Raw genomic sequence first — 16,858 nt, 5'->3', positions numbered from 1 at the left:
AGATTTGGTTCACTTAGGTTTCCACTCGAAGTAATGGCTATGACAGGATCTTGTCCAATAATCCAAACATGCTGAAAGCTGAAAAATTCCTGCAGGTTATTTTTAAAAATCACCGACTTCACTACTTCAAGCACCGAAATGGATAAGATTTCAGAGATGTATTTTATTACCTGCCTGTTTATGATTTGGTAATTTATAGTTATACTAAAAATGGTTCTCAAAATAACATTTATGGAAAGAAAACATTAAAAAGGAAAAACTGGGTGGATTTTTTTTCCTGGAGCTGGTATATCAATGGACCTATTGCCACTTCCTTGCTGTAGGGCAATTTTCACTCAAGTCATTGATGTACAAAAGACTTCCGCATAGTCTTCGAAGTCTGCATAAAAACACAGTTTCTCTGAGACTTTCTGAAATACATAGAACACATTTATTCTTTGCTAAGAAAGCTGACTATTGGTATGGGCATCTCAAGTCTGGATACTGCTTAATGAACATTTTGCAAAAAATTATCTTCTGAACTGGGCTGAAGTTCTAACCATCAGACCTCTGAGACTAGAAAGCGGAACCTTCTACACAGATCAGGTGCCAGTGAAATCGTCAACCTTTCCTTAGCAAAACCATTTGAGAAGCCCTCCATACCTTTATTTCTTCCCTCATTTGTGCTCTAGCAACCTGGAGCAAAGTTTACAAGTGTTTTTCAAACTACTGTGTGAACAGTCAGCAATCCAAGTATGCAACCATGGTTCTCATTTAAGACTGAAAATCTTCAACCCAAAAGCAATTCAACAAATTAATTACACATTTAACCGAGGTTTCCACTTTTCTCCAGTGACTAAACAGGGAACCTTCAGGAACTCCAAATTTAGGAGTTTGGTGCCTAAAATTAGGTGGGATAAATATAGCTCTAAAAAAATTACACAGCATTGGTTGATGATTGAAAACGTCTAAGGCAGTAAATCACAGGCTGACTTGAAACAGCCTCTTTAACTGGTCCCAAATGGCTCCTTACAGTCCTGACAGGTTTTTCCTCCCAGTAAAATCGAAAATGGCAAACAACGACCCATAGGTTGAACGGTGTTCTGGGATCCAAGGAGTGAGAATTTTCTCCCTGGTTCTCCATTTGGAAAATGGATACTGACTATTTACTGGCACAAAGGAGTTGCTTATGTTTCACAGGAGGTTGGAAGGCTACATAAATGTATTTCAAGAATTCTATGTTTAGTCAATTACTTTTCAGATAAAACTGAAAATGTTACATATAATTTCTAATTGTTGTTAAGTGAAAACAGCAAGACATCAAGTACGTTAAAATCGCATATTTCAGAAGAAAATGAAACAAAAAACAATTTAGGTATTATTTTGGATATGCATCATGGAGACAGCTTTGTCAGAAAAAAGCATTTTAGAGATTGCATTTGCAAGGAACATGCTTGTTGTAGTAAACAAATAATGCAACTCTAGAGAAATTGTTTAATAGGCAAATAAAACTCCTTAGGTAAAGAAACATAAAAGAAGAGGGAAGCCCTTTAAAAATAATGTATTCTAAAATATAATACAAATAGATGTACTGAATATTACATTTCTGTGCACAAAGATCTAGGAACATACTACTGTGAAGCAGTTAGATTTCTGAACTTTTTTTTCTTCTTTTATTTCATTAAAATAAGTCATTAAAGGAGTTTAAATTTTTTTTAAACTAAGTATTTCAAAAGGGGAAATTCCTATCATTATAGTCAAACAGGCAGTTATTTTATTTTACTGGACCACAAACTACTAGAACTCCAGTAATATCACTCAAATGCAGAAAAACAGGCAACTTAGATTTTGTCAAACCACACAGGGATGATACAATGCTGTAGTTCAGTGGACAAGAGCACAAAGGAACATGTACAAACACTGCCTTATAAATCAAACTTTAATTTACCTAAGCATGAATAAAGTGGCAACTGCAATACTAACATATGAAGGCAGTACAGTAAGGCCTTGAAAAGAGGTGGTGCACCTAATGAAGGCTTATTCTCACTGCTCCAGTTATTCCTGAAGAGTAAATGAGGTACTTCTACCGCCCGTTCAGACAACGTTGTGGGAAAGTGTTTGATGTACAGTATTTAGAATAGGGCAGCTGTTGCATGCAGGTAAAACTGGGTTTTGTTCGAAGAACGGTTGAAAGGAAATCTATTTCAAAATTACAACAATGAAAACCAGTTTTCGTTGCATCTTTCTGTCCTTATTTAAAAAATACAAAACTCCAAAAAAATTGAGCTTGAAGACAGATACAGCCTAAGAACCCCACAATTATTATTGTTAGTATTTCATCTATCACTATTAGAAAAGCCATTTTACCTTCTCTTTTTATCCCCAAACCTAGGCAAAATTTAGAACTCCTAAAGTTCAAATGAAGTGCTGGGTGTAGAGACAAACAGATGAAAAAAAGAGGGCACAAGAGACAGTGGAGGAAGATCTACATCAGCTGAAGTATTGGTATTTCAAACTGTCTGTACCAGAGTAAAAATGTTCTCGCATATACAGTGTATGCAGTACATCACATACATATATGTTACACAAACACTGGAAAAAAGTAAAGAACTCATATTTATGCTTTAGTGACATTTTTCTGCCCTAAACTTCATTCCTCTATTATTCTCATTAAATGCTTTGAACAAAACTAAAGTTAAAACTCTCATGCAGTTTCAGAAGATGAGAATATAAACTAGTATTCTTACCAATTTTGGCCAACAACACAGTGGAAGCTAAAGTATTATTAACTGGAATGCTCCCCTGTTTCACTACTTCATTTTACCAGGCAAAACAGAATGGGAAAAACATGTTTTCTAGAAAGCCAAGGCCTAGCTAAGAAAAGCATTTGTTACATCTCAAGCTATGACCCGAAGTATCTTTAAAGAAATGCCATATGGACAACTAAAAGCGAGATCGTGGACATATGTAATTGATTCCTGTATGCATTAAAACTTTTCCATAAATAGTTGCCTCTCAGTTGTCACAGCACTGAAGAAAGCTGCTAGGTAAAAACAAAACCAAACCAAAAAAAAAAAGCACCTGTTGTCCAAAAGGAAGAATACTCAGAAGTGTTGCTGTCACTTGATTAATTCAATGAAAATTTTTAACCGAGCATACGTCAATACCATCCGTCAAATCTGACTGTGAAGTGATGTTATTACCTCAGAGCGTATATGCTGGAGAGACTACATGTAGTGACAGAAACACTCTCATAGTCACTGCTGGAGATGGAGCTGAGGGGGGAATCACGTAAGCCATCCTGAGAACTGAAAAAACATACGGAAACAAAATGAACTGCTGAAGCCAACAAAGGTAAAAACAGAGCACTGCGATAAGTCATGGTTTGTCATGGAGCATACAGAAATAAGAATAAACTGGCAGTTGCGTTTTTGCTCTTCAGAAAATGATACAAACCTATTCTGTTTTATTCCCAAAAGGACAGAAAATTCGGCAAAATCAGTGTGCACACACCTTAAAAAAATCTTCAATGTAATTCATGCCGTACAGTTAAAACATTCAAGAAAGAATCAAGCATCTTACATTTTTATCAGAGATGGAGGAAATAGCATGCCCATGCTGCTAAGTGTTGTATAACCTTATAATGAAGACATAACAAAACTCAAAGTTCATAAAGTCACCATGGGTTTCAGGCCAAGATACACTAAACCATACATTTCAAAAACTTCTGAACATTGTGGCAAGTTTGACCTATGTTCCCTTCCCCTTGGAAGGAAAAAGTCTGTTAGAAAGCAGAAAGCTGACTCTGTTGATGGAGCTGAAGGTAACACACCTACCCCTGATCCTAAGTTTGCTTAGTCCCTATAACTGCCATATATGTAACCTCAAATTTTGTGCTTTAAGCCTACAGATAAGCAGGAAGGAGCAGTCCCGTGGCAAACCACTGACACTTCATTAGTGGAAATACACTAGCTACTGAGTAAAAGGATATGAATAATTTAAATGAATGGTACAGAACTTGTCTCTGGCATCCCAAGACTAATGAAAAGCCTTTAAATAACAGATCATTTTAGATCTTACATCATCATATCAACATAAACCAGGATTAGAGGAATAAAAATAGTTTCATAAGCACTACAAAACTATCTTGTAAAGACCAATTTTTTGTTTCAGTAACAATTTACTGCTCAGCTACTGGAAATTCCACAAGATGAAAAAAAATAAATTTTACTAAATAAGAAAATACGTTATCTTGAGCAGAGATATCAAAGCTGTATTGGCTCTAGGCGGTGCAGAAGATTCATTCAAGCCTGCTGAACTCAAATGTTCAGTCAACAGAAATCTTTGGACAATGCAAAGAGAAACCTAAGAAACATCTCTAGTTAAAGGAGAGGTAGTTATATAGGTCAGAGTTATTTTACCTTACTTATCTACAATTACTAGCAAATTTTTTTATGCTCTTTTGCTTTTTAGGCATATGCAAACCAGCTACATTCCAAACTCTTCTCTTTCACCAAATTTATTATTGTAGCTATTTTTTCAGCTAGAAGTCTGGAAGAATGCTTAGGGGGAATTCTTCAAAGCAGTGTATGGAAGGTATGTGCTCTAATCCCACTAAGAAATAATAGGATTTGTTTGTCTACCTCCCACTAATCACTCAGAAAATGTACCCCTTCATGTTTCTCATTTCTGATTGCCAATTTGAAAATAAATCCCAAGTGTACCATGCTTTAGTTGAAAGGAGAGACTTCACAACCGGAAAATAATTTTATCAGACTTGAACAAAAATCTATTTAACTTTCATTTGTTTTATGTAATTTCCCTTGCTAATTCTGCTCATTATGAAGAGATATATGCATTTAAACAAAGGCTTACTCTTTTATAGCTCATCACCTTTACCCATCCAATCTTACAATATGGTCATGCTACTAAAATGTACTTTTACTATCTGTTTTATGGCAGCTAAATGATATTAAAAAAACCATTAGCTTGTAATTTCACACCATGATTGGGCAGGTGTGGTGGTGTGCTCGCCCCCCTTTTCTCTTTAAGCAGTAGCCAAAAATGGCAGTCGTGATGGCTGCACCCAAGTTGGGCTCTGGGGAGACAGATAACACAGCAGCCAAGGGCCACAAATCTTTCTCAGCAGCTGAGGGGTAGTGGAGCATGCACCAAACAAAGTACAACTGGTATGCAAATATGACTATTAGTCAATCATCTTAGCTCATAAACAGTGGACAGTCCAGGGCACACTGAGCTCTCCTGCATGGCAGCAAGCTGCATGCCAGGACCTCCCCTTGAGTAGGGATGCCTCCCAAGGTTACTCCTCAAGGCTGAGAGAATCCTTATCATATCAGATACTCAGTAAGTGAACTGGGAATAAGCATGTAGAAATGTTGAAATATTAGCTAAGTGATAAAAAGCCTGACTGCACATATATAACCCTTTAGACATAAACTATTGACCAAGACTGGGATTAAGTCTGGAGCCAGCTGCACCCAGACTCCTCTCTGAGAAGTCTTCCCTGAAGGGGGTGTTCTCTGAACCTCCTGACTCAATGAAAGGGTCTCCCTGGCAGTTTTGCCTGACCCCCCTCTGTTTTCTATGCACTAAATACTGAAGTGTACCTTGGCATCAAATCTTACTAAACCACTGTCACATTTACCATTGAATTTTTTTAAGTCATTGTAGCATTTATATGTTGCTTCTGTCTTGCGAGTAAAGCCCATCACTCTTTCTGCAACAGCAGGAGAAGCTGCCTTGCAAATATGACATGTATAGTTCAAAATAAAGTAATCTTTGAACAGCAGAACCAGGAAACACGAACAACTAGCAAACTCAGCACCTTCTTTTATGCTCTCTCACCTCCCCACCCCACCATTTCCAGATTTTTCCAGTGTAAAAGTCCTGCCAGCTGATTTCGGGAGCACCATTTTTATCTGAAAGATGTCGGGTTTGCTGTCCTTCTGTGCTTTCTGTGAAGCTCTGCCTGATATATTTGAAGTCCAGTGAAAATATCTCAGTTACCAATAGTTAGTATTTAAGAACTTAAATCCAATTTTCTTAGGTTCTAGTTCTCTGTATTTTTTTGTTTTAAAGAATTTGAGGTTTCTAGCTCTTACATGCAGATTAAAGGGCTTACATTTTTCCAAAGAACTCAAAGTTCTTCCACTTTTTTGGGGAGTTAAATGCTCTAGGCTAAAACATAAACCAAACCAACCACCGCCCTAGAGTACCACTTCTCTGTGAAGAGCGGATATTATTTATTGTGAATATTTGTCCCAAGTCATGAAATCATTTTCTACTGTCAGGTAATTATGCGGAGTGGACAGTCTGAGTCAGAAGGCAAAACAATAAAGTATGTAAATAGTATGTAAACTTAATTAGTAACCTCTAAACATAATGGCCCACACCACTTGCATTATCAGTGATCTCAATGCTACCTTTCTGTTCATCTTCACAGATATCTTCTGAACAGATAACAAGCCTTACCTCATCTCCATACTTCTTTTCCTCTCATTTGAATCTTCTCCCACATCTAACCAGTTGCTATGAGCATAATTTCTCATCATCTCCACCACCTCAGCTTTTTTAAGCCTTGTCTTAACAGTTTGCCATTCTAAATTGCTTTATAAAAATCTTCATTTTCCACTACTCCATCCTTCTCTTGGTGCACAAACCTGGCCATGCTGAGTGATCTGCTGGTATCAGGATTAGATATCCATCTGGTCAGTCATCATTTGGCAATGTAAACTGCTTGGACACACCTGACACAAGCTACGCTCACAGACATTAGTTTGTTACAATAAATGATGTGTAGTTCAGGCAATTACAAGGTGTAAATGTTTTTCTCACTCCTGTGTATCAATAGAGATTGAATTTTTGTACAGGAAATGGTATTTATGATTTACAATGTTTATTTCTCATTCGTATTCAGGCTGTAACTCTTCAGATGAGAAATTCTGCATTTATTTAGTACCAAGAAATGGAAATCCAATAATGATAACTGTTTTATACTTTCTCTGTGTTATACTAATTAGCTTTTTTAAGAAAAAAAACCAAAACAACCAGGCAAATAAAACCAGACTCCTGTGACATACTGCTTTCCCTCTCAGTACACGCAGACTCAAGACAACTCTTTATAGAATTTTCTACTTATGACTGTCCACCTGAAGATTCCCTCAGCTCTTCTAAGATGCTGGTAGATCCTGAGGTGAATTGACCTGTTTTTCCCAACTCAAGAATCCCATTATCAACTGATGATAGCTCAGCATGCATGTTCATTAGCACAATTATCAGAGAAGACACCTGCATACAGTCACATGCTGCAGCTGACAGCAGCTAACCCTTTCTTCCCATATCAGCCCCAGGCGACCTGAACTTCACCACATCATGGTCATTGCAATTAATGTTGTGTTTGACTCGGGTTCATAGGACTGCTTGAACTGTGTAAGGTGGCAAGTTTGTTTCATTTGTAGGTCTTAAATGCCTACACTGCTATTTTTAAAATTACATTCTAACACTGGATAAAACTACTAACCATGCTCATCAAAACGTAATTCCTCAGCACTTCTGATAAAAATACGGAATAAAGATTTGAGGCAACAGAGCAAAGTGACATGAGGTGATGTGACTGCCTCTTCATGGAATACTGGCAGACCAAACTAAGGAACCCTATATTTAAAGCTGCTGGCCACTTTTTGTAACTAATCGAAGAAGGAAACCAAACTGAAAGCCGCATTCATTTTATTCTGGTTTGTGTGCTTTTTTTCTACTAGAATGTGTTTCTAGTCCTTTACATTTCATTAAACCTCTGTTTCAGAGGATGGTTTCTTCATGAGTTTCTTTACGAGTTACAATTACAGTCCACATTACAACGGTTAATTGGCACAGGTCTTCTCTGACCAGCTCACTACAGGAAGGCTAACTATAAAGCCTCATGTGTCACACCAAATCCACTCAAAAGGTATCTTTTACAACTCTGTTTTACCTATTATACTCAATTTGGAAATCTGCATGTTGAGAGCTAATATGGTTCTCTGTTGGTTCAATTGACATACGGACCTAGTAAAAGGGAAGCTGGTATAAAACACTGACACCTATTTGCACACCAAGGCTTTGTAACAGCACTCATGTTACTGGGCAACACAAAACCTGTGTTCAACAGAGAGGGTAAAACACTGCCACTCTTAATTTGAGATTTGTGTTGTTATAAAGAATGGGAGGAGGGACTGAAAAATAAATAATTTGTACTGAATCTGAATTTGGCTAGTTGCACAAAGATACAAAACAGAATACCAAAAGGGAAATAAAGAATTTTTATCAACAGCCAGATAAATGATTACTTAAGGGAAGTTTTGCAGTAGAAAGGCTGATGGTTTAGTTCCCAATCTACTGCTATTTTCTTTTTGGTCATGAGAAGTTTTCTTTCATCTTAATAGGTAGTTAAAAGATTAATCAGTACTAGACACTAAGCAGTCATATTTTTGTTTACATGAACTTGCACAGCTGTCCATTATTTTTTCAAGGAAAAGGCAACTTTTTAATGTAAAAACATACACAAGTCTTACTGTGCTGGGACTATTATAGAAAAGCGTGAATTTAAGATATTTAATCAAGTTACTTTACATTGAAATATTGATCAATCTAGTTTTGATAAAGGAGTACTTGTAGAATCATATACTAGAAACTAAGAGACAAGAAAGGTAATTCTTGTGAATTTGTTTTTTTAACAAATTCTAGCCTTCCTCAAAATACAAACGGCTCTTTTCCCTGCATTTATAAAGGTGGAATAACTTATCTTAAAGTTATCATACTGAAAATATGCACGTCACATGTTGCCAAGGATTGAAAAAAAGAAATACAGGCCAAACCAATCAAAATTAGAAACAACAGATGTTCATCTTTTTCCATAGTTATTCTAATATGCTGAGGAAATACAATTTTAAACATATTACAATATATACTATTGTAATATATAAATATTGTACAATATATACAACTTAAAGATTACAGAATTGCAAGACTAAGAAATGTGACAACTTGAACACCAGGCTAGAGAAGAATAAATTATTGACCTTATTCTATGATGGCAATACTGATCAACAAATAGCAAAACATGCTTTTCCAAGAATGCCTCATTCCTCCTCCTTACACTGCAAAAGCATATGGCGAAATATTCTATTTTTTAAGCCCCCACAAGTAAATGCAAACAGCGCCAGCATCTAACAGCCGATGGACACAGCTAGAGCTTGCAGGAAGTGTCAAGATGAGAAATTCTCCTCACTACCAATTTCAGCTCCTTTTGCCAATTTTCAGGTGCACTGTAAAAGGCTTCATCATAAGTACATTCAAATAGATCAAGGCAAATGGGAAAAAAAAATTGTAAAATTAAAGCTAGACACAACAGACCTGCAGTGGAAACGAGAGGAACTACGCTTAATAATCTGATTTTTTTTAATATCAGAACAGTTTTGAGGTCAGCATGTAGATAAACAAACATGAAACAGAACCAGGTATTTAAGACTAAAACATGAAAACACCAGCGTTGTGTGACAATATGACACAAGTTGTTAAACTTCATAAAACATTAGCAGGTTGACAAGGACTCTTCAACTCTGGAAAGAACAGAAAGCCAAATATTTATAAAACACCAAAAAACCCCCAAAACCTTCACTCCAGGTAATTTTCTTTCCACTGGGAAAAAGCAGGCAGAATACTACGACAGAATGGGCATTTAAATAAAAAATCTGTACAGTTTGCTTCCAGTTGAAAAACAAGGAATGCTAGATACAGATTTAAAGCTTGGTTTTCGTGTTAACTTATGTCCTTTTTTACCTTAAAACACCAAATGGTGCTTTGTCATAGTTTTATCATCTTCTGTTCTATTCTTACATGACTTTCCCCCTTTAACAGTTTGTTTCGCTACATGACAGCCTTTATTTCTCACATTGTCCCTTCAGCAGATCACATACTAACTACATCTTTCCTAGTGCTTTTCTCGTATTTGCATCTCATTAACAGTGCTGCCCAAGACTCTTGAGCTGTTGGTGTTCAGTATCTTTTAAATACTTACAAGCAAATAACAGGGAAAGACAATGTCAGCTGTGACTTAAAAACCAAAGTAGTGAAGACACATCAATACCCAGTGATGGCCTTCTATGACAGAGTGACTACTCCTTGTCAGTGGACAAGGGATGGACTACAGATGTAATTTATCTGGACTTCTGTAAAGCCTTTGACACTGTCTCCCACAGCATCCTTCACTCTAAATTGGAGAGAGATGCACTCAATGTGACTGTTAGATGGATGAGAAATTGGCTGGACAGTCAAATCCAGTGGTCAGTGGCTCAGTCCTGATGGACATCAGTGACAAGTGATGTCCCTCAGGGGTCCATCTTGGGGCCAGTGTCATTTAATGTCTTCATTAACGACAGAGATGAAGGGATCAAGTGCACCCTCAGCATATTTGATGCTGACACCAAGCTGAGTGGTGCTGTTGACACTCCTGGATGGAATGGCATCCAGAGGGACCTCGACAAGCTCAAGAAATGGCCCATGGGAATCTCATGAGGTTTAACAAAGCCAAATGCAAGGTGCTGCACCTGGGTCGGGGCAACCCCTGGTATCAATCCAGGCTGGGGGACGAACAGATCAAGAGCAGCCCTGCTGGGAAGGACTTGGGGGTGCTGGTAGATGAGAGGCTGGACATAAGCCAGCCATGTGCTCTCCAGCCCTGAAAGCCAAACATATCCTGGTCTGTATCAAAAGCAGTGTGGCCAGCAGAGCATGGGAGGGGATTCTGCCCCTCTACTCCACTCTGTTGAGACCCCACCTGGAATCCTGCATCCAGCTCTGGGGTCCTCAGGACAGGAAGAACATTAATCTGCATCACAAGTCCAGAGATGAGTCACCAAGATGATGAGAGGGATGGAGCACCTCTCCTGTGAGGACAGGCTGAGAGAACTGGGATTGTTCACCCACAATTAGGGAGACCTAATTGTGGACTTCCAGTACCTGAAGGGAGCCCACAAGAAACATGGAGCAGGACATTTTACAAGCACCTGGAGTGACAGGACAAGGGGGAATGCCTTCAAACTGAGAGTAGGTTTTGATTAGATGTTAGGAAGAAATTCTTTACTGTGAGGTGGTGTGAGGCACTCACCCCAGAGAAACTGTGGATGCTATTTTAAACTCCACTGAATTTTGAGGCTAGACAAAGCAGCCTGAAATACCAGCTATTTCAGATATATAAGGATTATTATGGTAAACCGGTCTGGATAAGGGACATTATATGTATAAAGTCATATCGTATAGTATAACAACTGATCTACCAAAACAAGCAGTTTGTGCCACAACATACACATTTGACAGTTGCTTGATTCCAACAAGGGAAATTTTCTTCTCCTAGTTGGTGACTTACAGTAACTAGAAAGTAAATACATTTATCAGTTTGATGAATGAGCCTATCCTGCATCTATTCCATGTGAATTAGACTGCTTATTGTTCTAGCTAATGGGCCATCATTCTGAAAATAATCTACTGTCTTCAACATTTCCTCTATGGTTAAGTTGGCATTCATAAGCTTTTAATAGGGAGCAGTTACAGAAGCCTAATGTGATCTTCCAATTTAAAAATATCATCAAAAACCAGTGATTAGTCACTGCCCAGGCAGCATGAGTAAGGAAAGGTCCACGAAGTTCTGTTTTGTAACTGAATTCTCTCTTTTACTGATAACATGACTAGTGATTCAGAGGCAAGAACCAAATCTATATATAGGTATCTATAAGAAAAAACTAAGACCTATACATATATAATTTCTTAATCTAGTACTCAGTAGATCCCCTGCATCTCCATCTTTCACAGAATATACTGAAGGAGTTAATATTAGAATGCTTCCAAATAAAGCATCAACAATCTAGTAACAAAACAACTCCATTCGTACTTCTTTACTGCTGCCAAGGTGGAATACTTGCCAATTAATAATAGATGTACTGTAGTCTCAGTAACAAATACAGACAATTAGAAGTAATCAGCAAAGTAACTGTGGTAGAGGCTACAGGGAAAACAGACAAATACCACTAATTTGTTAACAAAATATTCAGAAATACTCATCCAAGAGTTTTAGGAGAACTCAAGAATGAATGAGATGAATTATTAACCTTTCTTTTACAACTTTCTTGATGCTTAGAGTCTAAAGGTGGCAATCTCTAAAAATAAAAAGGACTCCATGGAGATTCAAACAACTCTGGTTCTGTGAGCCTGATGTTCATACCAAGCAACTTAACAGAATACATCAAAACTAAAATAAGTAGACAACAATATGAAGGTCTGTCTGGGAAGAAGTAACGTGACTTCTGCAGAGGGAACCTCTTGGGAGCTCTGTGAATGGGTCAAGAAGCTTGTGAAGAATGGCAATTCAGCTGTCAAGCCTCTGGATTTCCAAGTAGGTTCTGTCAAAATAACTCACTAAAGGCTTTTAAGAAAACTAAGGAGCTACAGCATAAGAGGGAAGGGCCCAAAATGGATAAATGATTCTTAACCACAAATAGGGAGAAGCTAACACACAAGCACTTTTCAGAAGAGTGAGATCACTGCTGAAGTTCTTCAGCACCCTGGGAGTTTTGTTTTCACGTACAGTCCACAAAAAAGGGAGAGCAACAAGGTCTAAAAGGTTGCTACCAAAGCAAAATTATTCAGGGTGATAACTAGAACAGACTGAAGAACTGCCCAGGATCCTAAAGTCTGAATAACAGGTAATAAAATGGCACGACAACTGGTAAACATGTGGAGAACCATTTTAACATCAGATATAGAATGACAGCCTCTGAGGTCACAAGCAACATCTTGGGGCTTTAACAGACAACTTCAAAAAGAACATCAGCACACCACTTGGCAAAAAATCCAAAGTCAAACACTGGGAACCATTGAAAAACAACAGAAAATAATTATGCCATTGTGCACATCCATGGTTTGCTCATGTCTTGAGTAAGTGTAGTTCTGATTCACTTATTGCTAAGAGGAAATCGTATAATTGAAAACGGTTTGGAGCAAGAGGAAAAGGAGGATCAAAGGTATGGTCAATGTCTGGACAACTTCCCATCAAGCAGGCTGTGACTTTTCCAATCTGAAAAAGTAACCACATAGACAAAATGTGACTTAGGTTCTACAAAATCACGACAGGTGGGAGAGGCCAGACAGGAACCAGAAGCAAACAAAAGGACACAGAGGAACACAGACTTACAGAACTCTCTGTAAAAGGACAATTCTCAGATAAAGTTTTTAAACACTTTTAATAGAAGCTGGACAAATCAGTGGAGAAGCTATTACATTCACAAAAATGGGAGGCTGAAAAAGTAGCTTATATATATATAATTTCATTATATTTTGCAGACTTGTTCTCACAAATTTCATTTAATATCCTACCCAAGGCAAAAATTAGTAGACAAACTGTCAGAGTTTAGTAAATGATGTAGGATTTATCAGAAAACTAATTAAATATACAGTAATTACTTTTAAGCAATATTCCACTTGAAGTGTTGCAAAATCATGAAATGTCACAGGGATTTGTGAATTACTTCTTAAGTTTATTCAGAAACCCTGTTGTAAGGCCTTGAATATGACCATGCTTGCAAACCTAAGATAGCAAATAGTCAGAATAATCAGAAAGATAAAATTACCTTCTCAAAAGTTTGAGCTTTGTGCACACTAAGTTGTATTTTACCTGTAATAGGAACTAACTCCAGGCCAAAGAACTCTTGATTCTATTTCCATTACCAGTAATATATTTCATAATTTAATTGGTATGTTATTAAACAAATGTTTATTTCTGCAGCCTTTATATTGTTGTGCTTCACGATTCAAGCTACCTTCACTGTGTTATGTGAACTCTATAAACATAAAATGAGAGATGCTGCATCACACACACACAAAGAAAGCTGTCACAGAAATATAGAAAATAATAATTTATCTAATTTCTTTCCTCTCCTTCATGATATTAATACTTCAGGGAAACTGAGGTCATTACTCATACAAAACAGGTTATCCTCAAAAACAGTAAACCAAAGTGAAGTCAGGTTTTCTACTGATGTGTGTAAGATCCCTAATGTCTAATCAAAGTTGAGCTGAAGCATGGTATTTTCTTTAATACAATTATTATTATCTCACTGTTATCAAGTTCCTTATAGTCATTAAATATGCAGAACCTTAATCCATGACTACTATTCTTCTATCAACTTTGGCTGAAATGGTCCAATAGGTTTAAAAGGCTCTTCTGCACTCTGTTAGGCTTCTTCAGCACACAGACATTCACAAATATGCTCATGCCCACAGGCAACATGATCAGATTAACCCCGTTCTCACAAATGAAGCTAAGGCAAAATGTGTTTAGATTCCAATTTAATCCCATTCAGTGATGCAGAAGTTAACTTTTTAGTATCTGCCAGACACACTTTTCCTATAAAACAGCAAATGATCCAGGTACCATTTAGCAGCAATGCCCTCTTGGATACATTAAGCAGGTAATGTAACATTGATTTCAATGATATAGAGACATTAGATGATAAAAATTCAGACGACCTCCAAATGTTTTGCAGAACAGCTGAAGTCCAGTAAAAAGCTATCTGCATTAAAAAAATATATGGACAAATTCCTTAATTCTGCAACACACTATTATCTTCAAAATCAAAATTAATAATACACCAATCACTACAGTACAAGGATACAAGAACTTATGTACATGCAAATTACTACCAAGACAGCAAGTTGCTCTTACCTTGAACTAGATCTGGACTTTACATCTTCCTTTGCTGTCCTTTCACTACTAGCATCTTCACTGTAGTCCGTTTTTTTCTCACATAGTTGTTTTCTCTTCTCCCACTTCTTCTGCTGATTTGAGATGCTTTCTGCTTCTCCTTGTGAGTCACTTTCTGCTCCTACCTGTGAACCTGAGGAATGTGCCAGGCACTTAGAGGAGATTGGCAGTTTTTGCTCTTCACTGCCAAAGTCTCTTTCTGCTAACAAAGCAGAAGTTTCAGGTTTTAATGTTTCCTGTGCAGGGACTGAACTGTCCAAGTTATCTACATGGTCCAATTCCTTAGACTTCACTAATGTGTACGAAGCATTTACAACACCTCCTGCAGAATGTTTAGTCTTTAAACCTTCAACACCGTCCTCCCTGCTGTCTTCACAGCTGCCACAACACACACAGGAATTAATTAGACAGTTTGTGGTAGCTATACTGAGTTTATGGGATTCATCCACCTCCTCATTTGCTAATGGATGAGCGGATCCAGGAACACAACTAATAGCTGCTTCTGGAGTTGTTACTGGAGATTCTGAGCTAGAGGGAGATTTAGGATTGAATATTACAGTAGCAGATATTTTCATTCCCCCTGTCCTGTGAGCAATCACTTCTGCTGTTTCTGCATCATCACCATACGCATCCCAGCCATTGAGGTATAACTGTGAGTCCGGACCTTCCAGACAGCTGCACGAATTTGGAACTGAAATGCCAGACATCTGCTTTCCATCTTCAACATTGTTATTATTGCTTAAGTCACTTTCAGCATCTTTTAAAAGCAAAGTTTCCTCTGTCTGATGGCCATTCTCATACAGCAAAGCATCTCTGTATTGCAGGTTCTGTTTTGAATCATGACAAGGGTTATTCACCCAAGCAAAAGTATCACTTACTGAATCCAACCCAGCAAGAGCTTCTCCTGCTCCATCTAGGTCATCCATAAAAAACACTCTGTCCTCTTCATCGGTTAAGTTGTCAAGATGGTGCCGTGTTGGTGAAGCTTCTGTACTAGAACTATTTCTTAGGGTAGGTCTGTGAGCTGGAGACTGACAGATGCTTGGAGGGGAAAGCAGAGAAGACATTTCATCTCCGACTCTGTGTACCATCCTGTTCAGCTGTTCCAGCTCCTGTTCATCATACTGCATCGAACAAGCCAGCTCAGCCTCTGTGTTCTCAGCTTTTGCTGAAAGTTCCTTAGGAGGCAAAGTCGCAGCTAAGCCTGGTGTAATGACAGAGGGTACTTCAGGATCTGCTCTGACAGGAAAATCTACATCTTGAGAGATGCAGAGGTTACGTTCCAGCGTGTGCAGTTCATCCTCAGTTAGTGTCTGAAGTAAATCCCTGAAAATGAAGAAATACACACATCACTTGGCACTGATGTTACAGATTTTTAAAAAGCTTTTACTGTTAGTGCAGAAATCCAGAACTTGAGGGTACAGAGTACTTTCAACTGTGTAACTCAAAGAGCATTTGGCATTCATATTTAGAACATGTGACTGCTGATGCCTGAATTTGAGATTAGTCATGCAAACGTAGGGTATCAAATGATAAGCATGCTTGCAGTGAAGCCCCAAAATAAACCAAAACACACACAAAAATGGAACTTTCCCCCTCCCCATCTACTTACAGTGCAAATGTCACCCACAGCTAGATATATTTGGTCATTTCAATTTTTTTAATTCACAAATTTGACTTTAATTAGCAAACCAATTTGCCATCCTTCAACTAGATTCTGGAAAATATTCTGCACAACAGTACTGCAGGAGTTTCACAGCATTATATTGTCAGATAAAAGAATTAATTAAAAATAGTAATATCACATATGGAACAGGATATCTGGAAGCCTGCTCACTGAAACAGGGATTAGAAGTTCAAGGCTCTTTCCTGCCTTGAACATTTAGCTCAGTGTTCTGTTTTGGCTGGGACAGAGTTAATTTTCTTCACAGTGGTTACTATGGGGCTGTGCTTTGGATTTGTGATGAAAACAGTCTGATAACCCAAGGATGGCTTTGTTATTGCTGAGCAGGGCTCACAGAGAGCCAAGGTCTTTCTGCTTCTTGTACCACCCCACCAGTGACGAGG

General features: G+C 37.8%; 1 protein-coding gene across 5 annotated transcripts in view; it reads right to left on the bottom strand.

Annotated features, from left to right (window-relative positions):
* The window catches only part of ZFYVE28 (zinc finger FYVE-type containing 28), a 153,669-nt gene that overhangs the window by 28,138 nt on the left and 108,673 nt on the right, over positions 1–16,858 (bottom strand). For 2 of the 5 annotated variants that reach the window (XM_027699884.1, XM_027699883.1), the window contains exons 8-9: positions 14,753–16,117; positions 3,183–3,287 (exon numbers count right to left, since the gene is read on the bottom strand). In XM_027699884.1, the coding sequence (XP_027555685.1) occupies positions 3,183–3,287; positions 14,753–16,117 (1,470 nt within the window). Of the gene's footprint in view, positions 1–3,182; positions 3,288–14,752; positions 16,118–16,858 lie in introns of those variants that run through there. The other 3 variants (XM_027699885.1, XM_027699886.1, XM_027699887.1) reach the window with 2 other exon arrangements.

This window comes from Neopelma chrysocephalum, unplaced genomic scaffold, assembly GCF_003984885.1.
Source record: "Neopelma chrysocephalum unplaced genomic scaffold, ASM398488v2 Primary Assembly neopelma1_142, whole genome shotgun sequence".
Classification (NCBI taxonomy): Eukaryota; Metazoa; Chordata; class Aves; order Passeriformes; family Pipridae; genus Neopelma; species Neopelma chrysocephalum.
Note: the sequence above shows the minus strand (reverse complement) of the source record. Positions and strands in the feature narration are given on the sequence as shown.